The 26,482-nt window shown below is 47.2% G+C and overlaps 2 protein-coding genes across 2 annotated transcripts; both read left to right on the top strand.

Moving 5' to 3' along the window:
- The first annotated feature begins 1,706 nt into the window (after positions 1 to 1,706).
- Positions 1,707 to 2,782, top strand: LOC144123914 (uncharacterized). Its single transcript, XM_077656626.1, has 2 exons — positions 1,707 to 1,946; positions 2,333 to 2,782. The coding sequence occupies exons 1-2, from the start codon at positions 1,707 to 1,709 to the stop codon at positions 2,780 to 2,782; spliced, it is 690 nt and encodes a 229-aa protein (XP_077512752.1).
- A 4,101-nt stretch (positions 2,783 to 6,883) lies between these two features.
- Positions 6,884 to 24,923, top strand: LOC144123157 (E3 ubiquitin-protein ligase Siah1-like). The gene is made up of 4 exons (XM_077656040.1): positions 6,884 to 6,953; positions 16,632 to 16,761; positions 19,113 to 19,216; positions 22,693 to 24,923. The coding sequence occupies exons 2-4, from the start codon at positions 16,652 to 16,654 to the stop codon at positions 23,079 to 23,081; spliced, it is 603 nt and encodes a 200-aa protein (XP_077512166.1). The 5' UTR covers positions 6,884 to 6,953; positions 16,632 to 16,651; the 3' UTR covers positions 23,082 to 24,923.
- Positions 24,924 to 26,482: the final 1,559 nt, after the last annotated feature.

Genomic DNA, 26,482 nt, shown 5'->3' with positions numbered 1-26,482 from the left:
GGGATTACTTCTTAGAAGCTTTGACAGTGCACACACTGACGGCAGACAACTGGAGTGCGATTGTGGACATTGAAGGGACACCAATGAAGTGCAAATAATACACGGGAGCAAACTGCTGCGTTATTTCAAGAAAGGACATTAAAGAACTGGCCGATAAGACAGAACAGACCTGCCTGGTCACGCTTACGGCATTTCTTGGACACAAAACCACTTCCCGCGGGAAAGTACGGTTGTTGCTTTCTTCAAACGACAAAGCTCACGACGAAACATTTTTCATTGTGGAGCAAGACGTTCCGGTAACACTGAGTGGTACAGCAGCCCAACGTTTCAGGTTTACCAGCCGCTTGCAGAGCATTCAGCACGACCAACTCTACCCACCAGCAGAGCCATTTGCAGAAGTCTTCAAAGGCTTCTGGTTCTGCAGCTAAATGACTTCGAGTACATGAAGCTGAAGCCTGGTGCCGGGGTGTCATCGTGCCAGCTACAAGAGTTCTGGTGGCCTGTTAAGACAAGGTGAAAGCAGAACTACAGCGCATGGAAGAGCAGCGCGTCTTAACAAAAGTAAACGAGCCTACTGACTGCTCTAGTTTCATGATCACAGTAGTGAAAAAAGGTCAAAGTATGCATTTGCCTCGATCCAAGAGAGCTAAACAAATTGCTTTTGCAAGAAAAATACCCTATGCCGACAATGGAGGACGTATTTCTGCGACTTTCCGGGGTTGTGTTTTTCTCTACTTTAGATGCCGAATCAGGATTTCGACAGATTAAATTGGGCGAGGCAAGTTCAAAACTCTGCACGATGGGCATGCCGTACGGCTTCCACCGGTTTCTTCGCATGCCGTTCGGAATCGCCTCAATAAAGCAGCAATAAACCGCTTGTTAGAAGGATTACCTTGCGTGGTGGTAATTATGGACGACATATTGCTCTGGGGAAGAACTAAAGAGGAAAACAACTACCACTTGACAGTCCTGTTGACTCGCTGTCAAGAGAACAATCTTAGGCTGAGCCTGAAGAAATGCGCGTTTTCGCAGCCCCAAGTGCGTTACCTGGGCTACATCTTCCCTGCAGAAGGCCTGCGAGTAGACCCACAACGAGTTCAAGATGTCCTACTAATGCCAGCGCCCAAGAACAGTAAGGAGGTACAAGTATTTCTTGCCTTGATTATTTTTGTGCAGCGGTTCATTCCTAGCATGTCTGATGTGACTGCCCCGTTCCGAACATTCCGCAAAACATTGCGTGGGTGTGGATCGAAGAGGAGGAAAGAAGTTTTAAGAGGTAGCGGCAGTCTTTGGTAGAAGCACCTGTGCTATCGTACTTCAACCGGAGTAAATCTACCATCCTCTCAGTCGATGCCAGCGAACTGCGAGTTGGCGCGCTTCTTATTCAAGAAGGCCGCCCTGTCGCTTTTTCGCCTCGGTCGCTCACAGGCGCACAACAGTGCTGTGCGCAAATTGAAAAAGAGACGCTTGATATTGTGCACGGTTGCACGAAATTCCACGATTATATTAACGGCCAGCCAGGGGTAACCGTTGAGACCAATCACCGCCCTTTGATGCCGATATTCAAGAAGCAGTGGCATCAGTGTCCTCTTCGATTGGAACGCACGAGAGTAACCCTGCAGCGCTATCCTATCAATGTTATCTACAAACCGGGCAAATAACTATTTCTCGCAGAAGGTTTGTCGCAGTTTCCCAGCAAAGAGTGCATGGCGGAAGAGAAAGAGCAAATTCAAGTGAATGTGCTAGATTTCGTTTCTGCTTCAAATGAACGTCTCGGGGACCTCCTTACTGCAACCGATGGCGATCCTTCTCTGCTCCAGCTACGTGTATATGCGGAAACAAGCTGGCTGGACGACAAGCGTGATGTCCCCGAAGCCGTCCGCCCATACTGGTCATACCGGGAGGAGATACACACCCAGGACGGCCTCTTATTTCGCAGTAACAAGGTAATCATACCACATTTGAAGAGAGCAGAAATTTTGTGTCCTCTTCACGCCGCACATTCGGGAGCGGATAAATACGCGAATTCCAACATGTGACAGCGAAACTGCTCAAATCATGGTGTGCGGAAATTTTCGCTGTTCATGAACTGCCCTTAAAGCTTTGCAGTGATAACGACCCACCGTTCAACAGCGCAGAATTCCAAGCATTTCTAGCCACGCTAGGTGTTGCACACGTCACCTCGAGCTCTTATCATCCGCGCTCTAACGGAATGGCTGAGAGGGCAGTCCAAGAGGCTAATATGGTGCTGAATAAGTGCTCGTGTGGGATGCCAGACTTCCAAATGCCTTTATTCGAGTGGCGCAATGCCGCCAGGGATACTGTGGTGAAGTCTCCTGTGCAGAGGCTTATGGGAAGGCAGACGATAACTCTGCTCCCGGTTCTGGCACAACACATGGTTCCAGAGATGGTGCCCAGCAGAACCGTGCACAGCAGACTCCAGGAAACTCGCCAATGCCAGAGAAGCTACTGCAACCGTGGCTCCAGACACTTGCCTCCCCTATCGCAGGGACAGCAGGTAACTGCGTACGACACGCTTCATCGGACCTGGGCACCTGCTATCTTCCTGAGGCCAGCGGAGACACCGCGTTCCGCAATCCTGAAAACGGTAGACGGCCGGGAGATCAGGAGGACCCGGAAGCACATACGCGACGTAACCCCTCGGCCAGACGATCCTCCAGCGTCTGGCGACCCAGACGTCGCACTCGACCCCTCAGAGCTACGGCGAAGTACACGACAACGTCTACAGCCATGCCGTTACCCACTGCCGGCGAGACGTTAAACTATTTGTTTAGGAAAACAAAGATGTAGCAGAGCTGAGTGACTCTGACGTCACGCTGACAGCGACCTAGCATTGTCACCTATTACGTCACCCTCCAGTCTCTTCACAAACCGGTTTTCTATCGGCAGAAAACGCTGTTCTTCACTGACTGCCGCCCTGTTCACAGTGGAGTGCACAGGGCTTGCCAAAACCAATATACATCCAGTGTTATCATGCAGCATTTATGAACCTTTTGCCAGAATACCACTGCTTGTGTGTGATGATGCCTCTCTGAAATATTGTGCTAAAGGCCACGTTAGCCTTGCATTTCTTGCATTCTTTGTGTGTTATCTTGTGGCTGTCATGCTTGTGCTTTTTTATTGTCGTGTTGCTCTTCTTCCTTCTTAATTCTGGTGCTTGCAACTTCACAGTTCTTTTTATTCTGCTTTGATTCCTTCGCCTCACCCTGACACATTTTCATGCTTAATGTGCCACGTGCACTAGATAATGCGTGTGTATGTGCACATTAAGATATCAACTAGTATGAAGCGAATAAAGCAAGTGTCTTGCACACTGCATGAAGCTGTTTGTAATATGGCACAACCCTCCACCTTCACTCTCCACCTCTGTATTCGTCCCGTTTTCTACGATTGAGTAGCATATGTGAATACTTTTTTTCCATGTGACCTCTTCACCTTTCCAGATATTAAACTTTTCTCTCTTACTAGGAATGTTGCTGCATTAAAAGGAGCTTACTGTTGCTGCAGCAGGTGCATAACGGTAGCCTTATAATAAATGAATCACTGGGCTCTGCGTGAGAAGTTTTGTTTCTCATTCTGCATTGTGGTGTTAACTTCCATCAAACGACCAATCATCATCATCATCAGCCTGAATACGCCCAATGCAGGGCAAGGGCCTCTACCATGTGTATCCATTAAACTTCTCCTTTGCCAGCTGCACCCACAGCGCCCGCTTTTTCTCGGCCGATATACTATCATCGGGCGTGAGGGCCAACGCTCGGTGATTCAGCATAAAGTTGAACAGAGCTTCCAGTTGAATAGCGCCGCAGCGCCGTGCCGCTATCGCCTTCACTGCTTCCGTCTGGAGAGTCCATTTTCATTCTGGCGCGATTTCGTGCTTCTGTGAATGGACAGAGGTACAGAATTTTCAGTTAAGTTGTCTTTATTACAGTTTTTTCATGCGACGAAGTTAAGTTATAAAGGGGTAAATTTTCAATATATATACTTGTTTTGCCTTCATTTTATGGGCGCACGAAGACTCTCCCCCTTGTCGCCGCATGTGCTGGTGAAGCGACAGTCAGGGACCGCCAAATAATCCTCAGTCATAGCGTTTTTCGTGCTCTGCCGCCAAGTTTCGTCACTTCCTGCGGGTATAGCAGCGGCAGGGTCGCGAAGAACATTGCTTCACGCAGTTGCCGCTCACCTATCCTCACTATTCTTGAGACTATTTGCGTCGCGTTAAGAACCAACGCCAGATCCATATATTCCTTCGCTGGCCAACGCAAACGTATGGGCTGATAAGCTGAGGCAGCAACGCATTTCCCTGTTTCGTTCATCGGCTGTAAACCACGCGTACGCGCCGGAGATGCTCGGCTTCAGGCACGCTTTAAGACATCGGTGTTTTTTGAACTTGGCGCCAAGTAGCAGACGACAGTATCGATTGTTGTCATACTTTTGAAGCGAAAAGCTTCACAACGCTAGTCAACACCGCGCTTCGCGCGAGCCGGCGTATGTCGGAGCACGAGTGACGTTACGCACGGTGCAGGTGACCCCCGCCGACTCCGTCGCCTGACCTTTCGCTGCTGTTTCTCTCTCTCGCTCCCTAGACCTTACTGCGCAGGCGCCACTAGTAGCACCAAGCCAAAGGTGTTCCGCCGCTGCGCGACTTTCCTCAAAATCCAACTTTCAATTTTCAATTTTCTCTTTCTTCTTTCCCTCCCTCCTTTACCTCTTCCTTTACGGCGCGTTTCGGGTATCCATCGATATATGTGCCACGGTTACTGTGCCATTTCATATCCCCATAACCCAAACGAAACAAGTTAGCCGACGACGTTTATAGAGTTCATTGCCGTTGACAACTTTGCAAGGGCCGTTCATTTTCTCGAAAGGAAAAGCGCACAACCGGCTCCGTGGGTCAGTGGAGAGCTCAATCTCGCTTTCATGTACGTGGCGTTGGTGCCCAACTGTAAAGCCTGCTTTGATTGCGTTCCGCACAATGGATAGGCAGCGCGCCCTCCCTGCCACCCTGCGAGGGGGCATGCAGTTAATGGTTGATCGCGAGAGATTCACCAAACGAACGCTCCGGCCTAGCTATTGCTGCAGTGCCGCATGTCAGCCGGAATGCTGTCAGCGCTAATGCACTCAGGCCACATCTCTCTCTCTCTCACCACCGCCACATGTATCAAAGAATGAGGCGTCCGCATATCCAGAGAGCCAGTTATGCGCCTTTACTTTGCTCAAAATCACCGCTGTTTAGAACATTGTCAACACCAACGCCAAACAACACAGTGAACGCCGACATCCTTCGCTTTGTATATCCTCGATTAGCTGAGCTAATACACATTTTCTTTCTTTTCCACTTTCGTCATGCGATTCTGCGTTTACGAACCTTGCCAGCTCCCCGATGTACGCGTCACGGGTACGCCTCGCTCAGGGCGGATCGGCGTATATCGAGAATAGGGCCCCTGGTAGAGGCGCTTGGATTGATTTGGATGTAGGACTAACGATTCATGACGCGGATAATGGCGATGCCAATGGCCGTTAGGCTGCCCAGAGTCAAGAGAGTTCTAATTATTGTTCTGGCGGTGGTGGTAGTGGCTTTATTAAATATAATAGTAAAAAGGAAGGAAAAGATTTTTGCTAGCCCCTGCATCTGCCATCGATACTGAAGCACCTGAGCTGGGGCAGCGGAAATAAAGGACAGCAGGCTGAATGGAGAAATGAAATGAAAGAGGTGAGGGGACAGGAACAGAGGATAAGGGGAGAAGTAATATGTACAAACTATTTACACAATAAGAAATGTGTCCAGGTTGTGCGCGTGATTAGTTCATTTTAGAGGAATTAAATCACACACGCGCACAGCACTGTGTTGGTTACAACTAGAGTGGGGCGTCCAGTTATTAATCGTTCAAGGTATAACTCGCGGAGCGTTCGGTCACTGCGTGTAACTACCTGACGGAGAACAGACGGGACGTCAAGCCCGTGTGTTCGAGGAATGCAAAGAGGCTCACCAAAGTTCGCTCACGAGTGCGCGCACTGCCCTGCGGCCACAATAGCGTCTTGATGGAGTCTGGTAGTATGCCCTGCGCCCTATAGGCCGCGAGCATATCGCGACGAGCATCGGCGAACGCGGAACAGCGAAGGAGCAGATGTTCTAGTGTTTTATTGTTCTGGCTTTGAAATCGCCGCGCTTGTGGCTGTGGGTCTAAATTGAGAACATTATTCAAATAATCGTGTCGTACATGCATTCGCACACATATAAAATGGGATGAAAGCGTGTAATAGTTGACTGCTTGAAATAATTCCTTCCTGAAAATGCAGGACTGCGAACGCAGGAATAAATAAAATCCAAAGGTAACAATTTCAGTTTGTTCATACCCTCAAAAACAAACACATCTGTTTCTGGTAATTTGTTAGCACATTTACAAAACTTTCAATGGGCTGTAAGAACATCATGCATATTTGAATATCCTCTCCACTTAGCATGCAGAGGATATTTGAGTCCAATAGTCGCCTTAAGATGCAGAGGATATCGATACATGGACAATGGACGTTAGGACCATTTGTTGATATCCTCTGAATATTCAAGGTTTACTGGGATATGGCGTGTGCTCTAATGTTCCGCTTCTCCACCGTGGTGGCCTATTGCAGAACCACGAGCTGCTCCACGAGTTTGTGCTGAGGTACATATGCTGCATCCGCGCTTTGCGGTCTACACGCGTTCGGTGGAACGCTACTGAGCGTTTTATGCGACGCCGGTTGCAGCGCTCGCGTTTCAGACCGCGTTGCTGATGGCGTTCGGTGTAACCTTCTCCCCCCTTGCCCGTGCTTATAAAAAGGCCGTGAAGGTAGCGTTTGGTGTTAGTACTGTCCGACACCTCGATCTGTGTGCGAGCTGTCACAACGTGGCCGAGGATACACATCATCAAGCTCAAGTTCCCTCCTTCTAGAAGGTAAGCTATAATCAACGTAATTTTCATCTTGTGTAGCAAAAAGGCCCTCAGGGTTTTGTGTCAAGAGGTTGTAATAATGTGCGGTAGTAGAGAAGCCGGCACAAGGTGTGCATGTGTTGCACAGGGTCGTCAAACATATTTGCGAATGCGGCCCCGCGTGGCCGCGCTCTGCGGAGCGTCAGAGCGTCTAAACAAAGCGGTGCAGGCGCTCAGAGGCCCTGAGGAGTGTTTCGTGTCGTCTGCGACGGTGAAGAAGAGCACTGTGCTTGCATTGCAGTGAAGCGCACCAGACTGTGTGGAGACAGCGTCCGAGCCCACCGATACGGCGTTGAGGGAAAGCGCACTTATCTCATTGCAGCGCGTTGTCTTCGCTTCGGCCTGCAACTCAGTGGCCTGTTTTCTCAGTGCCACGATGCTGGTGAAATATATGTGTTGCTGGAAACTTAAAACCCTTTCCTGCTGGTGCAAAAACAGCCGGAGAAATGACATTTTTTTCCTGGGAGTATTTTTTTTTGTGTGGGCCTCGGAACTAACCTCCATGATCAAAGAATGAAAATATTTACTTCGTTATGTTCAACCTGAACCCACACATATGTGTGGTCTGGGCTTTTATTAGTACGACTTGCAGTACAGTAAAAGAAATGAGTGCATGCGAATTTGCACCCTCTAAACTCTGGTATGGAAAACTTTAAAGCAATTGCTATCGCTTGTCAGACAGCGATACAGCGCGTGCGACTTCCTCACAAGTTTCCTGGCAGCCTGCAACACCTAGCATTCTAGATGGTGTCAACCATTTTTTCCAGAAAAAGTCAAAACCATCTGTATGCTTGTCAACTGCAGGAATTAATTGCTGCTACGTACACTGATGGCTTTGTCAGCGTGCGCGTCATCAAGTCGATCTCCGTCACCACTACCAGACCTGCACTGTTTTGGTGATGGACAGATAGGTACTTCACCGATAGCGAGGCGAAAATCCACTAGCTGTATAACCTTATTTTAAACAATATTACCAAGCGCCAATATTGCTCCTCGCAAAAAAAACGACGTGAAAGTGCTAGCGGCTTGCCTTCGATGGCTGCGTTCGGGAGCTACCATGCAGCTTGCGTCCCTGGTCACATCGGCAAAAATAAAAAAAAATGTGTATTAGCTCACCCAATCCAGGATATACAAAGCGAAAGAAGTCAGCGTTCACTGTGTTCATTGGCGTTGGCGTTGACAATGGTCTAGACGGCGATGTCTTTGAGGAAAGGAAAGGCACATAGCTGTACCCTGGATATGCGGACGCCACATTCGTGCTTTGAAACATGTGGCGGTGGTGAGAGCGAGCTGTGGCCTGAATACATTAGCACTGACTGCGTTGTGGCTGACATACGGCACTGCAGCAATAGCTAGGCCGCGGCGTTCATTTAGTGATCAATCTCTCGCGATCAACCATTAACTGCAAGCCTACTCCCAGGGTGGCAGGGAGGGCGCGCTGCCTATCCAATGTGTACGGAACGCAATCAAAGCAGGCTGTTGCATGTGGACACCAACGCCATGTACATAAAAGCGTGATTGAGGTTTTCACGTGCTCACGGTGCCGGTTGTGCGCCTATCCTTTTGTGAAAATTAACGGCCTTTGCATAGTTGTCAACGCCAATGAACGCCGTCGGCTCACTTGTTTTGTTTGGTTTTTGAGGAAAGGAAATGGCACAGTAACTGTCTCACATACCTCGGTGCACACCCGAACCGCGCCGTCTCGGGTCCTTCGAATACATCCATCTGTCTTACGTTCGGGTTCTCCCGGCAGCCATGTTGGTGTCCCGCCGACAGACAGCAACTACTGGTGAGTGAGCTTGACCTGTTTGCCTCGATAACTATTAGCACATTTCACCCGCAAATTAACAGATCGACTTTCCGCTACAGCGATTGCTGCGAAATCAGTTCCAGGTTTATTTATCGGCTTCTTGTAATTTTTTCCCGCAAAATAGGAGCCGCAGCCCGCGCGTGTCCCGTCATTGTGCCATTGGCTCGGGTCCTTCAATGCGTCCCTTCCTAGGTTCATATTCTTCCCGCAGGGATGTTAGTCTGCCGCTGATAGACAACTACTACTGGTGAGTGAGCTCGACCTTGTATCAAAGCACGAATGAGGAGTCCGCATATCCAGGAGCCAGTCATGCGCCCTTCCTTTCCTCAAAGACATCGCCGTCTAGAACATTGTCAACGCCAATGAACACAGTGAACGCAGACATCTTTCGCTTCGTATATCCTGGATTAGCTGAGCTAATCCACATGAATTTTTTACTTTGTTATTTTTTTTAGCTGGAGGAACAGGGTCACTACGTGCCGTTGTGGCCGAAACGCGCAAGGCACGTATGTCGGTGCACGTATCCCTAGGTGCATGGTCTAAATTAATCCGGAGCCTTTCACGTGGATCCTTTGTAGCCCATGTGTCGCTGGGGATGTTAAAACCTTAAAACCCCATGATTGAATTCACAGTGTTTTTCTTTTCCAACGATGTTGTTGCTCTAGGGAACGCTTCCGGTGAGCGTGTTGAGCAAAAGTAACGCGTGCTGTGTATTTTATCGCCGTTTCTCTTGTCTGTTAACCTGATCGTGCTCGGCCAGCGCCTCCTCTGAAAGGATAAAGGAGGCGCTGGTTCGGCGTTTATAGCAGAAGCGCTCAAGATTTGTTCAGGTACAAACGCTTTCCGCGAATGCTTAACGTGTTCTTGAGGAGCGGCCGTTTGAGAAACGCGCCGCTCGAAAAATACACGCGGACGCGGCTCAGCTCATCATATTCGATGACCGCTGTAGAACGCTTAGCATTTATTTTTGATTAGTTTCTAAATTTTGCCACCCGCCGCGGCAGCTCAATGGTTAAGGCGCGGCTATACTGAGCCGGAGTACCCGGGTTTAAACCCGACCGCGGCGGGCGCATTTCGATATAGGCGAAACGCAAATGCGCCACGTGCTGTGCGATTTCAATGCACTTTAATGATCCCCAGGTGGTTGAAATTATTCCGGAGCCCTCCACCACGACACCTTTCTTCCTTATTTAGTCCCTCCTTTATCCCTTCCATTACGGCGCGGTTCCGGTGTCCACTGAGTTATGAGAGACAGTTACTGCGTCATTTCCTTTCCACAAAAACCAATTTTGAAATTAAATTTTGTCTGCGGATGGCGGGGCACGCAGTAATCAGGCAGTGAGTGGCGAACAACGCAGCGCACATCTAAAGCGCGTTAACCACGAAGGCCTGCGTTCAAAATCTCGTCGTTGGCCCCGAATTATATAATTTGGTCGTACTGCACAAGCCGCTGCAAAATAATGGCAACGTATTCCTTGGGTCCGTAGTCTTGGGGTGCCACTTCAAGCTTCGTCGACACAACTCCAGCTAATGTGAGTCCTTAACGTCTATTTCCTTTGTTCGACTGGACTGAGCGTCGCCCTCCAGCAGGAATCAAAATGATTCATTACAGCGATGTTCCGTTTCATGTGGCATGCTCATCGGCATTGTTCTTTTGATGGAGTTTTTTTTCTTCAAATTTTCATGGTTGCCTTGGCGAGCACAGTTCGTACTCGGTGGTAACCACGGTGCGAAGGCATCACTTCGAAATCGATGAACATCGGGAAGTAGATCCGAATTACAGCATAAATTGAATAATCTAATGAATATATAGAAAGCCTATACTGTCTAGCTACGAGTATTTTGAATGGAAACCTCGAAATTAATGTTGAGTGCTTCATTCCAATAGCTGTCGTCCGTGGACACGTTTTCTTCACTGCGCACAATATGGTGTCTCCTTAGAACGGGCTTACGATATCCCAGTTCTACAATCCATTCTCATCGACACAAAATACAGCCAAGCGGTCCTAATTCATGGCATGATGGAGGGACAAGTAGAAGGATAGGGCCAAGAACATAGTAGTTTTGTGGGGAACAAAAAATATCTTTGGACAGTGGACAGCGGCGTCCACTTCCCCGACGGGCAGAGAGCGCATTTCGGCAACGGTCAGACGCGAGGCCTAACGGAACCAAAAGAGTTTTACGCTTCATTGTAGACTGGGAAGTCAGCGTTCATAAAAACCGTAACTTTTCATTTTTTTTTCTTCGAGGAATACTCCAGAGTTTTCTGGAAATGTCTCACCACGCGGTAAAACCGAAACTCAACAAGTAGCCGCCACCTGCGTTCATACTGAAGCGGGGCCGGCCTTCTCATCAGTTGGTACCAAACGTCGCTCTAAGGAGGGTCACGACTGCCAGCAGAGCACTAAGGTGCACTCCTCATTTATCCCCTCGATGATTAGGGTGGTGTCAATTATTATGCACAAAAAGCTACTCAGCCACCTGTAACGACGACTAACGCAACAAGCCCGGACGCCACAGACGAAGACCTACGATCACCATACTGAAGCAGATATGTTCCCTATCGTCACATTTCATCATGAGTGCCACCGTTTTAAACGCAAATGGCAAGAGCCAGGGGGGGGGGGGGGGGGGGCAATTTCTGAGTATGTTACAGCTCTGCGGGACTTAGTGAACGCGTGATACTATGCCGCGTCTGACCTTGCGACCAGTTCATTATGGGAGTGGCGTCTTTGAGAGTCCGTGAAACTCTATTGGTACCGGGATAATCAGTGATGTTATAGACGGGTGTCCGCTTTGCGAGGCAGTATAAACAGTGGCGGACGCTCCGGTGTTTGACTCAGTAGTACAATCTTGTTGAGAGGACATATGCAACGCCGTCCGCATCAGAAGTGCGTCTGGCGACAAGTCAGCAGACATAGTCAAGGCAACAGAACAACTGCAACCAAATCAGTATGTGTGGTTTAGATGGTTTCCATTCTTGATTAAGTTGAGTGGATTGTTTTGCCTTTTTAGGTGTGCACTTTGTAATTGGCCTATATAGGTGTCATGAGACTAAATATGGGTGTCTTCGCCTAATAAGCGTTCTTTCTTCTACCACTCGACCAGTGAGCTTTGTCTCCCTCCCTTTGAGGGCTTAGGCCCCCACCACACTTTCTTTTGTTTTCTTCGATAAAAGTTATTCGCTCTCTCCGTCTACAAAGGGGAGACAAAGAAGCGAGCCGGATCATGAGGTGAGCATGCGAAAAGGTAGTAGTGGAACACGGCAGCATTTCGATGGAGGCCAAACGCTGAGCGCGTGTGCTGTGCAATGTCAGTGCATGTTGAGGATCCCCAGGAGGTTGAAATTATTAAGGAGCCCTCTATTGCGGTACCTCTTTCTTCCTTTCTTCTTTCACTCCCTCCTTTATTCCTTCTCTTACGGCGCGGTTCCGGTGTCCACCGAGTTATCAGAGACAGTTACTGCGCCATTTCATTCCACAAAAACCAATTTTCAATTTTTACAACAATAGGAGGATAGCGAGGCTCTCGGGGACTCTTTTCATCATGGCTTGAAGCTCTCTCAGGTTCCTGGAACTTCGCGGTTTAAGTGGTCCTTTCATCGCCCCCCAAATCCTCTTTCTTCACGCTTGAAACTCCTTCGGTCGGCTCGAGAGGGTGAACGCGCCAGCAGAGGGTGCATGGAGGTGCGCTAGGCCGTACCCTTAGGATGTGTCCATCGAGTTGGGGCTTTACTCGCCACAGCTTTGCACTTCGCTCCTTCACGTGCCGACCGAGGAGCGCGCTCTTCGCGATATTTTTCGGGTATAACTAAAGGACTTGTGATACGGCTGCAATGCCAGCTCGCCATCCCTCCACGTTTTCCATGCGAGACAGCACGCGGAATATCCTTGTTTTGAAGCGAAAAGCTTTACTTAGCCCGATTTTTGAGACGCAAGCGGGGCCGCAAACATGACCTTGATTGTAGCTAGAGGTCAAACAAGGAATTTACGCCTGTTTCACGTATCCTGGTGGGCACGCGAACTGCGCCGTAAGCGAAGTAAAATCAAGGTTGGTTTTAAGAAACGAAAATGACGCCTGCCTCACATTGCGCCACATCTACCCCCCTCCCCCCACCAAAAAAAGCGAATTTTTCAATTTGGCTGTCTGAAATTTTCGGCAGGCTTTGGGCGTCGTTTGCAATCGGATTTGGTTCCATATCTCCGCATACAACGAGCACTAATACAGTTGTAAATATCACCGAAGCTATATTAAATATTTATGCTGTCTTGTGTGAGCGCCTTCAATGTCGTTTGGATGAAAAGAAGATGCTTAACAAATAAAAAAATGTGAAAACCGCCAATCGCTCGTCCACAAACGTAGCCAGGGAGATGCAGCTTTGCGCTTTCGACCAGGGTTAACCGGACCTGAACTACCAGCATTTTTTCTTTTCTTGACAGCCCCGTACAAAAGCAGGTCTGTTCGAACTTCGAAAGCAATAACGATCTCGTTTATTGCATACCATCCGCCGAATGTCACGAGATATCTTCTTTACCTCCAGACCTAAAAATGCACGACAGCGAACGACGGAAAACTGAAGATGCTCTCTGGCGGTAAGTGTCGTGCCATACCACGTGGCGTGTTCTGCTATGAAGAGGCGTTGAAAGGCGAAGCAAAATACGGCTAGAGAGTTGAAATTCAAAAAAAAATTTTCGCCTTAAAATAAAATCTCGATAAAAATTTCACAAATGAATGGCAATAAACTGTTCTACGTAAACCGCTATCGTTTGTATTTTTACTTAGAACACCTAAGGGTGAAAGTAACGACTGTTTGGCTGAAAACGCACTTTGTGCAACTTTATTATTTTTTTTACTTCGATGTACGCAGTTTAATCCTTGTAACATTTAATACAGATACCAGACATCTAGAGAATTAAAACGGCGGTTTCTGAATTTTCGAGAGCAAGCTGATATTTATAACAAAAAACGACGAAAATGGTGCATTTTCTTACTTCGATTTTTAAATATACCGTATAAACTGCATGTATTGAATTATATCGAAAGCCAGGATCTGTGCAAATGTCAATGAAAACAATTGTTAAGTGTTTTATAAAATTTTCAATTTTTTAGTAATTATTGAGCAGCGCCTGCTTTGTCGCCTTTTCTAAATATTCACACCGCCCTCACCTCAAGAAATTTTTTTTTTCGGCAAAAGTGTTTCAGAGTTTCATTACGCACATTAGGATAAGTTTCTATGATTTTTTAGAACAAATTGGAGATGGTCGAGCGCAACGTCAGGGATGTTTGGCGTGCAATGACCCCATGCAACTGACGTGGATAGCGGAGAACGACTTCATTTTATGTGCGTGCGGTGTGAGGCGGATTAGATACTTTGCTGCAGCTGCTAATCTATGTGGAGACCGATAAAATCAATGTCATTCTTCTTGACCACAGTTCTCTCATAATGAGTCTCGCGGGAAACTGTTCGCAGACTGCGCCACTCTACATCCATTTTTATTAAAAAACTGATAAACATCATCAACACTTGGCATAAGTTAGAAAGAAATCAGAATATGTTTAACTCATCACGAAATTTTGCTTTATATCGATGTCATTGACTCCAGCATTAAGCGGGCTGTGTGACGATGCATTTGGAAGCTCAAGCGATCACTCACAGGACCCTATTCATAGAGCGTTGTAATAGCCTGCCAGGCTGGTCGCTTTTTCTGGTGCTGGATCCGCTCTGATTCCGGATAATATAAAAGAGCGAAGCCAGCAGTCCCCGAAACTGAGGTTGCTGATCGGCGAGAGGGTACTGCATTTCGATGGATGATGCAATGCCGTTATGCCTAAGGGCTGTGCGATGCGCGTGCACGTCAAAAACCACTTGGATAGTAATTATCAGAGGCCTATACGCGTCTCACATAGCCAGATTCGCTTTGGTAAGCCTTATAACCGAACATTAGCTTTGGTAAGCCGCATTACTGAACACAACTGCAGATGACGATTCATTCCTTTGCGAAAGGGCCTGAGACGCTATTAGCATTCAAGTTGACATGATTCAGTAGACTCAAATATGTTCGCAGGTATTGACATTGAGCTTGCTGCTCTTGCACGTGAAGTCAATAAAAAGACGTCATCTGACCCGAAAGTGGGAGCATTTGTCGAATACATTGAAATGCTTGGGCAGATTACCAGCAAATTATCATCAGCCTGTCTACAGAACGAACGCCTTATTACGGGCTGGATTTTATACAACCCGGCCACTGACGTGGCACAGTGATATTGCCGATGAAGGCACGAAGGAGTTGATGATGAAGTTGCAGATATTTCAACTCTCCCCCTCTTACAAGTCCATACGCACAGGTGGCCGCCGCTGTCGGGTCGATCTTTCTTCTATCTCTAGTCTTGTATTTATCTCTAGGCACATCTATTTGTAATCTGTATCTGTCTCTAGCCTGCACAATAATGCCCCTGGGTGAAACGCAGCACCTTGTGTTTTCAGTTAATACTCGTTACATCGTTTCCAACCCCAAAGACAGTCCCGAATACAGCTACGACTATAAAATATTTCTTGTAACGTGACTAGATTATGTTTCGTATTAATTTTTTGTATAAATCCTCACAAGCAGCTGAGAAACAACTTCAAAAATATAGGCCGTGGTGCCAAGTAATCTTTTTCTTTGTTACTTATGTTAATGTCTTGAAATGTTGGCGAAGCTGGTTTTTTTTTTGTGAGCTTGTATGTCAAAAATAGTTCTGCATTGACTTCTTCTGACTAGTTTCATCTGCACGTGATGATGTGTAGTGCTTTAGTAAAGGCTAAACATCCGTTCGACTGAAGGTGCTAATATACCAATCCAATCGCATTTTTACCTACGCTAGCCTGCCACAGAGAACGCCAGTAATTGTATTAATTGATACATGTCAACTGGAAACTGTGCGTGGAAATGTGTTTTTCTTAGTAACGATGGGTTTAATGACCATAAGCAGTAGATACGCAATTATGGCCTCCTTTTCTGATGCCTTTTAAAGTACGGAATCGTGCAGGAGACACTGACTGCCTTTTTCAGTCTTGTAGCAGTGCTTTGAAAGTTGTCAGGTAATGCTCTGCATTACAAACCATTGTGGTCTTACTGCTGCTTCTCGGCTGAAAGCATGGCGACGAGAACTACAGCCACTCTGGCCGCCACATAAACAGCATGCATGTTTAGTAAGCATGGCAGGATTGTTCAGCTGGGAAGTGTTGCTGCTTGCATGCTGCAGCGCTATATACAGAGACTGTTCGCTGTCTGTGCAGTGCAGAAACGCAGCCGCACACCCACTTCTAGGCATAGTGATAGCATTGATTTTGCTCGTATACCATGTGCCCTGTCTACTTTTGGTGGCCGCCATTTGTGTGTGTGGAGAAGTACGAGACCCACTGTAACAGGAGACCCACTGTAATGCAGTAGGAGACCCATTGTAACATGCTGAAACGGTTGCTTCTTTTTTTCATCATTGCCCGTTTATTTTTGACAAAGACTCTACATGTTGTATGTTTTGGTGTGTGCGCACGGTTGTTATTGCAGGAGAAAATCAAGTGCTTCGCCGTGACTTGTCACTAGGCATCATTTGTCGGCCATTGGGGTCGGCCATTTTTCGTTTGGTTGTTCTGCCAAATTTGGTACTTTCTGACTATCAGTTATTGCGTTTTTCGTTTTTTGTTCTGTTCCTCATGTTATATGTTCCTTCGTGTATCTTCATGTTCGAAGTTTTACCGACCCCTATGTAATACCCTCGTGACGAGGGCCGAAAATAAATAAATAAAATAAAATTGTCCCCCTTTTTCTGTATAACTGTTTTCTGTGCAGGCAACATTCCCAACCGGGCCATGGACAGATTGGCAAGAAAGGTCTTTCCTTGCAAATTCTCCCTGAAGGGCTGCGCTGCCCTGCTCTCATACATCGACAAGCCCGAACACGAGCAGGCCTGCGAGTTCAGGTCTGTTTCACCTCCAACTTTTTGTTCTTGTGGCCGCCATTGTTCTCCAGGAGTAGATGTTTGCCTTGACTTGTGCACACATGGTGCAACCAGGTGGCTGGTCAGGGTTCGAGTGGCGGAAACAGCTGCCAGGCTTCACAGCATCTGTTAATGAGCTCAGGTAGCCAACAGCTGGTAGGCATGCCTTCAGTAGCGTTATTCCTGTGCCCATTGTGCTGGAAGACAAAGCCTGCTACATGCTGCTACATTATGACAAACTACGAGTAATCTGCGCCTAGCCTTTGCCAATGTTCTGTATTTCCTTAAGAACAAACTTATCGGGCGCCACGTGTGACCCTACGTGAACGTACGTACTCATGCTGCATGTCATGCTGGCCAGACCAACAGAGAAGTGAAATAGGCTTGCTGCTCGCAAGAATTTAGTATGGTTATCCTCTGTTGTGGAGGCCGTGCTCAAAATGCGCATTCCAGAGACATGTACAAACAGCGCCGGTCTTGACTTCCACGCTTGGCTGAAGTGGGGAAACAGCACGCTACCGCGGAGTTGTCAGTGGGCGCCGATTCTAGGGTTCGCTTTGTTGCTCTATAAAATAGAGGTGGATAGTCCGGGTAAGTTTTTTCTCACTCACCTCAAACTGTATCCCTGCTGCGTTGTTCTCTTAATCAACGGCACTCAACTTCAGTTTTACATCGGAGCTTCCTTGCCTCACAGGCATCATCGTGTTAGTAAGAACAACTCCTAATGTGCGCGAAGCCATACGGATGCGACGCTGAATTCGAAACTTTTGAGACTCTAACTGGACTAGATACAGCAGCATCACACACTTTGTTCTGGTCAATTGTTTAAGGAAATACCCCTAGGTGGAGTAGATTTGTAACTCTGTTCCGAATTCGAGTTATTGATCAATTCTCTCTCGCCCTACCATAGGCTTGCTGTCCCGGTTAGCTCAGTTGGTAGAGCGAATGCTCCGGTGAAATGGTGGCCCCAGGTTGGAATCCTGGACCAGGACAAATTTTTTTAACTATAAGTTCCTGAGAAAGCTGCCTAGCTTTCCTTTGTAGCCGTAAGGCTGCACTTCGGTAGATACCCATGAGTAATTACTGCCTTGCACTTTGTTACGCTGCCAAATTCCGTCCGGAGATTGCGAAATTATGTGATTCTAGCCGAAGGATAATACCTAAAAATGTTTTAGCATAGCGCAATATACGTTCCACTACTGTTAACAGCATCCACGGTTAGCTATATGCACATGCGCAGATGGCGCTGAGGAACACACACCGACCATTGCACAAACGTAGTTGGGTCCTCAACTCACCGTCGATTCGGATCACGGTAACGGATTACGCTGTGCTAAAACTAACAACTCGATTCTTCTCTTTTTTAGCCGCCGCGGTGGCTCAGTGGTTATGGCGCTCGGCTGCTGACCTGAAAGACGCGAGCTCGATCTCGGCCGCGGCGGTCGAATTTCGATGGAGGCGAAATTCTAAAGGCCTGTGTACCGTGCGATGGCAGTGCACGTTAAAGAACCCCAGGCGGTCGATATTTCCGGAGCCCTTCACTACGGCGTCCCTCATAGCCTGATTCGCTTTGGGGCGTTAAACCCCCTTAAACCTAAACAAGCTTCTTCTCTTGTACAGACCGATTTTCTTTTCAAACACAGATACTGAACGGCGAAAAACTGTGCGTGTTATTTTTCTCTGTACGTGAGTCGCACCGATGCAATAGCTAACAAATAACGCAACTTATACACCAGAAAATTCTGCATATATCTGCACCAAATGCTCAATTTTCTGCTCCAAAAGGCACTTTTGCTTGCTCCAAAAGCTGCTGCAAAGGGACCTCATCCAATCACATCACTCAAATGTATTTTGATTATCCTTCTCTTTTTCAGCCTGGTCAGATGCTAACATGCTAGTAAAATCTGACATCACGAAGCCAGCAATTTGCTTGATGTTTGTAAACCTGCATATGTTTTTTTATATGTTCACAGAGGAGAACGTTTACACTTTCTACTTTGTCAAGATTGAGGATTGAGTTTTTTTCATTTTTTGTTATTGCAAAGTAGGTACCGGTATGTAATTTGAAATGTCAGACTTTTTGAATTCATTAGTGGCCTCATACTATTTCACTGTTGAACACACAAAATAAAATTTGCCTAAAGGCAAGGCACTTCTGTTTCCTTCTCTGCGGAATTCGTTTTATAGTCTGCTTTCTCTGCATCACTATGGCTGAGCTGCATATGACCATGAAGCAGCACATGACGAACCAGTCACAACTTGCAAAGGCTCATCTTTGACATTAAACTGATCATGTTCTTTCTTCTACTGTTTCTGTCCTTATGCGGACGCAGGCCGTACGTGTGCCCCTTCCCCGGTGGATCATGTAAGTGGCAAGGCTCGCTCGACCAAGTGACGTCACACCTCGTCCACTGGCACGAGTCCCCGATATGTGAAGGTGAGTGAGTAGAACCAGCTACATTCATCATGCCTGCATGGCTAGAAACTGTTGACTAGGTTTGTCACTTTAGTGGAAATCGTCGGCAGCTATGCTCCACGACAACTTTTTCGGGTTGTGGAGTGGGAACCACTGAGCACAAAATTCATTTTCTCTTCCTACGGAGCGAAATATAATCCTTGCTTATTGCTCTCCTCTTAAAACACGGTATATAGTGCAATACACTTGTAACGATATTGAGAAAACCGGAAAATCCGATCGTTGTAACCGATTATCGTTTTATCTGGACCAGCAGAAAAAAAGCAGAAGGAACACACCCTGGTATTCGCCCATGCATGTAGACATTGGCCCATGCATGTAGCCACCACCACCTGTGCTCCTGTCAAGGGCGCACAGCGTCTTGGCGCTCTGCCAAGTTCGGTGAGCGAGCCACCTCCACCTCCCCCGAAGCTCCCATCAACAGATAAATAGGCCGCGATGTTATCGGCCTAGAGCATCTTGGCGCGCTGCCAAGGACTGCGATGCGGACTGAGCGAAACGCGGGAACGCGCAAAAGCGAACACTTAAAAGAAAGTAAATTCTCAGCCATGTCGGTCATAAACTAGTACGTTTGTGTTAGACGGCTGCTCAGCAGTGGCCAAGCAAGCTGCTCCCTAAAGCAATTGTGACTACGACAGCGCTTGGTACCCAAGTTGGTACCAAAGTTGGGCGAGGCGGTATCGATTCATGAGAAAAAGAGCGCGAGCACAAGACGATGGATGAGCACAGAACACACACCGCGAGCGCTCGTGCAGTGGGTTCTGTCTTCGTCCATCGTCTTGTGTTCGCGCTACCTTTCTCTTGAAGTGATATATAGTTATATCTGGTATCGTTATAAGTGGATTGCTTTGTATTTTCAATGTTCATTATTTAAGGCTTGCCGTACAAAGGAGTGTAAGGGCCGCACTTTTTTTCCCCAGATTCGAGGGCCAATTTCGAGGCGCGAACCATACACGCGATGTTCAGAACTTTTTTAAAAGTAAAAACACACCACTCGGGGAATGAGCGGCATTTATTATACGTTCAGTCGTCGCTCGCGGAGTCTTCAGACCCTGAGCTGGCGCTGAACTCTGGTGTACGCTCATCCCACGAGAAGTCGCGCAGCATGTCTGTTGTCAACGCGTAGCTGTTTCTTCCATTTAGGGAAACTTGCACGGCTTGCCTCGGAACGTGCATTCTTAGCATTTTGTGTTCCTCAATGCAACCTTTTGATTGCACCATCGTCGGACGCACTTCTCGGCCACGTCAAATTTTCTGCCCGCCTCACGCTTGCCGTCTTCGAGAGCAAATTTCCAGCCGTGTAGCTATTGATGGGCTTGCCTTTTATGTTAAATTGTGACGCTGGGCGGCAGCATGCAAAAGCCACAACTACGTTGAACTAACATGTTACCACAACTCCCGTGCCTTTGGCAACCACAAAAAGCTTGATCTGGTGATACCAATGCCATTGTAGATAGGGGGAGCTCGCGGCCAGAATGCGGGCGGACCGTTCCTCGCAGCCGGAGCTGATCGCGGAAGCCATTGCCTGTGCAATTCAAAGGCTATTTCCGTGTGGGTTGTGAAAAGTTTGGGTGTGGCGCTTACAGGGATATTTTTTTTAAATATTTCCTTCGGGAATACAGGTTCCGGCCTTTACATGCGTTTCTACAATATTTCTTATGCAACTGCCAGCTTTCAATGCTGAAAGCCAAGGAAGAAAGATGTTTTTGATATCTTAGGAATTTTGCTACGCACAATAGTTACAAAAAGCCTCCGTTGATGGCGCCAGCTGCCCCACCGATGATGCTAAAGTTGTGTGGAGGAGAGAACAACGCGCCAGGCAGCTACACGCACCTTTCTGTGGCCGAACTGTTGGATGGAATGACACAGTTCGGATGCTTCACCCCTGTAGCCTTTCCTTCTTTTCCAATAAAAGCAGCCGCCAGGTATAGTCAAACCTCGATGTAACAAACATATTCAATTCTTTCTTTATATATCGGACGCGGTTTTGCCGTAAAACGGATATATCAAGCTGCCGAGTGCTGTTCTATTGCTATTCCTTTTTTCTTTTGCCCACGCGGAAGGAGAGAAAGCTCAGCTCGTATGTAGACTTTTATCAGCGTCACTCACTGTGCTATGCCTAAAGAATTTCGGACGCGCATGTCTTGCCACATTGAACGATACAAAAGATAAGAATATAAATTACAAAACCCAGCAGTGGGCTGCACTAAGCGGCGCTCTTGTCGAAGCTTTCTAACGCGTGACTGACAGCTCATCGCACGAATGCGCTCGCCTACTGAAGTTCCGAATACCGCTGACTTGGCTCTTTCAGCTACCAGTAGCAGACGCCATCAGATCTGTCAGAAGGTGCTCTCCGTCGGTTCATTTTTGTGTTATTGCTCACGTTTGAGCAATTCAAGTCTCATAAGAAGCGCTGGAAAGGGCTTTCGTTCGACAGTCGACGGGTGGCTGTCCCAAGATGATCTTCGATTGTCGCCTCCCAAAAACCACATCTCTACCCTACGAGAAACGCCATTGAGGAGAGTATATTGGTTTAGGGAACATCGGCTATACAAACCTACTACCCAATAAAGAGGCGATTTTATTACTTTTCTTCATGATAGAAAAGCGCCCAGCGTGGTCTTTATTCAGCACACGAAATCGTGCTCATTAAAAAGGAAATGTCATTGCTACGGTTTTGAGATCGTTTTATTATTTAGACGTCCCGGGCAATTAAAAATGACTGATGAAAAATCTGGACATAATGCAAAATTAACTGCGCGTTTATGCAAACTTTTTCATTTGACTCTCTTAAGTTCGGCGCTATCCACAGAAAAAAAAAACTACTGTTCAAAAGACAAAGCGGGCGAGCCCGCCTTTATGTTCTCTTTTTGTATTTGCCTAGACATTATTATTCATGGTCACAGCGGTTTTAGCGCCCTTGCTCGCCGCTTTTTTACTCGCGAAGCCTGAGATAGGCGAAGTTTAACACCACCGTACCGTAAACACCGCAACTGCTGCCGTACGCAAATTGTGGCTGGGCAACGTCAACGCTTTGCTGAATTCACCGGACGGCTGTCTAACTACGCTACCACTGTCTACTATCCGCACTAGGTGAACAATTTACGATTGCTCAGGGAACAGGCCCGGGCTGGCCCAGGCTTTGCATCGAGCCTGGTGACCCGGGCCTAGGCTCAGTAAAGTGTTAATGTAGCGGGCCCGTCCTGGGCCCGGGCTTGATGCCACGGGCTCGGGCAGGGCTCAAGCTTTGAGTCGCGACCTCGGGCCTCGCAATGTGGGCCGTGCAGTGCTCTAATGTGGACATTGACAAATGTCTTGCTCTAGAAGTTGGGCTTCAGTCTGTGAACACCCATAAGATCTGAAGCGTGTGCTAGCAAGTCAGAAATTAAGAGAATATGATGCACCACAATGTGTTCTCCTGTCCATCTTTCTGCCAGGTGAGCACATTGTGCTCCAGGCGACAGACATCAACGTGCCGGACGCCCTCAACTGGGTAATGGTACAGTCTTGCTTTGGCCACCACTTCATGGTGGTGCTGAAGAAGCAGGAGAAGTACGACGGCTACCAGCAGTTCTTCGCCATGGTCCAGCTCATGGGGTCCCAAGCACAGGCAGACAAATTCATCTACCGGCTCGAGCTCAACGGCCACAAACGGCGGCTCACCTGGGAGGCCCCGCCACGCATCATCCGAACGGGTGTCCAGGCTGTCATCGTGAACAGCGACTGCCTCGTCTTTGACAGCAGCATGGCCCAGCTTTTCGCCTACAGCGGAAACCTGGTCATCGAAGTGACCATCTCCTTGTCTGTACAAAATCACACTGAATGATACAGGCGCCACGATGAAAAGAAAGAGGAAGTAACAAATTATGAAGTCAGACGACATGTCAGACATTGTTTAAATCTATCAGGGTCAAGCTCGATTACATTTTCAGAAATCTCTTTCCAGTCGCCAATTGCGGCTGTTAAAAAAATATCCGTTAAATGCATTAGTAGATCCATGTAAGCGCCGGATGGTGTTCAAGTTGAACAGACAAGATGATGTGTGAACTGGTGGCACTACAGTAGAGAATCATGGAGATTTGCGCAGTCTGGTAATGTTTATGGAACAGACAAAGGCAGGAAATTATGCATCTTAGGGCTAGTGGGCTGATACAGAGAGATGTCTTAATACTGCTGATGCTGTAGCGAAAGTCATAATTTGAAAAACATAAAACAGACAGCGGGTATCTGTATGGATTCAAATTCGTTAACTAGGTGCGCCTGATGAGGGGACGAAATTGCCGATGCGTATTCGAGCTTCGGGAGAATGACAGTTTCGTACGCAAGTTTACCAATGGATGGGGTGATAGTGAAAGTGACCTTCTAATGAAGCCCAGCGTTCTTGAAGTGTCAGCAGCTAGCGTGTAACATGCACATTCCATGTTAGTTAACTAATCAGCACGTCGCCTGGACTCAAGTTATGATATGATAGTTGAGTTGAGGGAATATGCATTGGAAATGTTGGAACCTTTACGTGAGACGTGCGGCAATTTGCATTTAGTTATGCTCTGTTTCATCATCCAATCTGAGCACCAATTTTCAATTCTGCGTAAATCGTTTTAAAGGGTTAGCTGGTGAACGTGAGAAGAAATGCGGCACTATAGCATGCAGCTTTCGGCGAACAGACGACTGGATGATGCTATGCCAGAAGGGAGGTCATTTACTAAGATTAGGAAAAGCAACGGCCCGAGATTACTTGGTGAGTGGCGGAATGATACCCTTGGATGACTGTGTATTGAAAGTAGCTTGTGAGGAAACAGTTAATCCAGGATAAAATCAGCGGACCAATACACAGACATTTAAATAATACACAGGCAATTTAAATATTATTCTTTGGTGGAGGACGTGATCGAATGCTTTGGAGAAATCGAGAAAAATGACGCCATGCTGGAAAGACGAGTCAAGGTTAAAGCGAAGGTCAGAAGTGAATTTAATAAGTTGGGTCTCGCATAAAAGGCCAGGATTGAAACCATGCTGACTCGTTAAAAAACTATCAAGGTGGCTTGCAACTTCGGAGTAAATGACGTGTTCCATGATCTTACAGACAAGTTAATGAATCAGAGTGATGATTGGATGGATTGGAGCGGTTTCCTGATTAGAACACTGAGCCTACACTGCCTATTTTCCAGTAATCCGGAAACGAACTGCTAGCCAAGGACAGGGTGGATATGATCTTTAAGATAAGGCTTGAAATAATATTAGTGGACTGAAGTACCTTTGCAGGGATATTGTCGGGGCCAGGGCTTCTTGAGAGTTTAAGGTTCTAAATGGGTTTTACGACTGCTTCAGAACTGATGTGAATGGCGGGGCATCTGGACATGTTTACAGGAGGTAGCGTATGTGTGCTCAAGGCTGGTACACATGTGAAAATAGAATAAAAATATGAATTCATGACATCAGAACGCTGATCAGTCGGCACAGGGGACCTGCCCAAATTAAATAAGTAAATGTTGTGGCTTTTACTTCGCGAGGAGTAAATATATTCTAAAATTTTTGGGGGTTGGTGCGGAGGATGCAGAGTAGGTCCTGCTGAGGAAACTTTTTCTTTGAGCGTCTCAAAAGTTTTGTGTACTGCCTCAGGCAAGTAAAGTATTTTTTCCATTTAAGTTCAGAATGTGATGTCCTAGATGCAAGAAAAAGGCATTTTTTCTTTCGGGATAGCTTTCTCAAAGCGTTTGAATACCAGTGTTTTCATGCATTGCCACGGAAGAAACGAGAGGAACCTACTTCTTAATCAGAGATAAAAGTTTGTGCATATAAAACCAGTTTTTGTTCACAGATTTTAAAGTGCGAGATTCGCGAAAGGAATAATAAAATATTTCTGTTTGTTGATACCAAAATGCCTGCCGGTTTGCAGTCTCGTATATATTTGATGGATGGTGTTCGGACAGGGGTGTGGAAGGAAAAGTCGGATAACAGCATTTTGTGATCGCTCACACCACTGACCATTTGCACTGACTGTATCAAATATCTATCGGTGGAAAAAAATGAATTCAGTTTGTGATTATTGCGAGTTGGCATGCTGACTGTTTTGGCATGTTAAACATCAGAGGCAGGTCAATAAATTCTTTGGAGGGGCAGGAGGATGCAGATAAGCTGGTCCAATCAACATCAGGAAAGCTAAAATCGCCACAAATTATATAATTGGTGTGGGGAAGGCGAAAATTAAATTCAATAGGGACCTAGTGCAGATCGTGGGTAAAAGAGGTATCACAATCCGGTGGGCGGTACCGGGCAGTCAGTACATTTGTGCTTGCGGGAGGCGAAACATTTACACAGAGGATTTCACGGTGATCGCCAATATCCAGAGGGATGGACGGTGAACCCGATTTTATAAGCACGAGAAACGCACCGCCGCTACGACCAGCCGTATCGAGCCTATGAACGATGAAAGATGACATGTCAGCAAGCAGTTCGTCATTACTGCGGTCGCGCAAGAGGTTTTAGGCGGGCAGAAAAATAAGGAAATTAGTTTTTGAGGAAATAAAATGGCGCAATATCTGCATCACATCTCGAGGGACATCTAAACCGCGCCCTAAGGGAAGGGATAAAGGAAGAAAGAGGTGCCGTAGTGGAGGGCTCCGGAAAAAGTTCGCCCACCTGAAGGCCTTTAACGTGCACTGACATTGCACAACAAACGGGCTCCTTTGCGTTTGGCCTCCACAGAAATGCAGGCGCCGCGACCGGTGTTCAAACCTGGGTCCTCCGGATAAATAGCTGAGTGCTCTCACCACTTACCCACCGCAACGAGTGCCAGCCGGGACACCTGCTTCGCTTTTGACCAAAAAAAAAAGATTAGGTGACACACTGCGAGTTAACTGCTGCTGAACGTAGATAGAGAGCGATAGCTGTGGTGTATCGGGAATGTAGAGGCGAATTGGCGTTTCTAAAGTTGAGCGCAATCGGTACACTGGCTAGGCAGCGCGTTTTCCCTGGCAGTTAATGGTTGATCGCGAGTGGTAGGTTACCCAATGAGCGCTGCGGCCTATTGCTGCAGCGCGCGCGAGTGGAAAAGTTCTTGGGGAGCGTTCAGCAGGTGCGCATCGGCTCTGCCGATTGTGTGCTGGAGCCGCGGATTTTTTCCACCCCAGGCCAACAAGACCGGCACCACCGCTCGACGGATGTCACAGGGGATCAGCGTATAACTTTTTAAGAGGTGGGATCACCCTTTTATGAAGTTTCGACCAC

The sequence above is a fragment of the Amblyomma americanum genome, chromosome 3 (assembly GCF_052857255.1).
Source record: "Amblyomma americanum isolate KBUSLIRL-KWMA chromosome 3, ASM5285725v1, whole genome shotgun sequence".
Lineage (NCBI taxonomy): Eukaryota > Metazoa > Arthropoda > Arachnida > Ixodida > Ixodidae > Amblyomma > Amblyomma americanum.
This window is presented reverse-complemented; position numbering and strand designations above follow the sequence as displayed.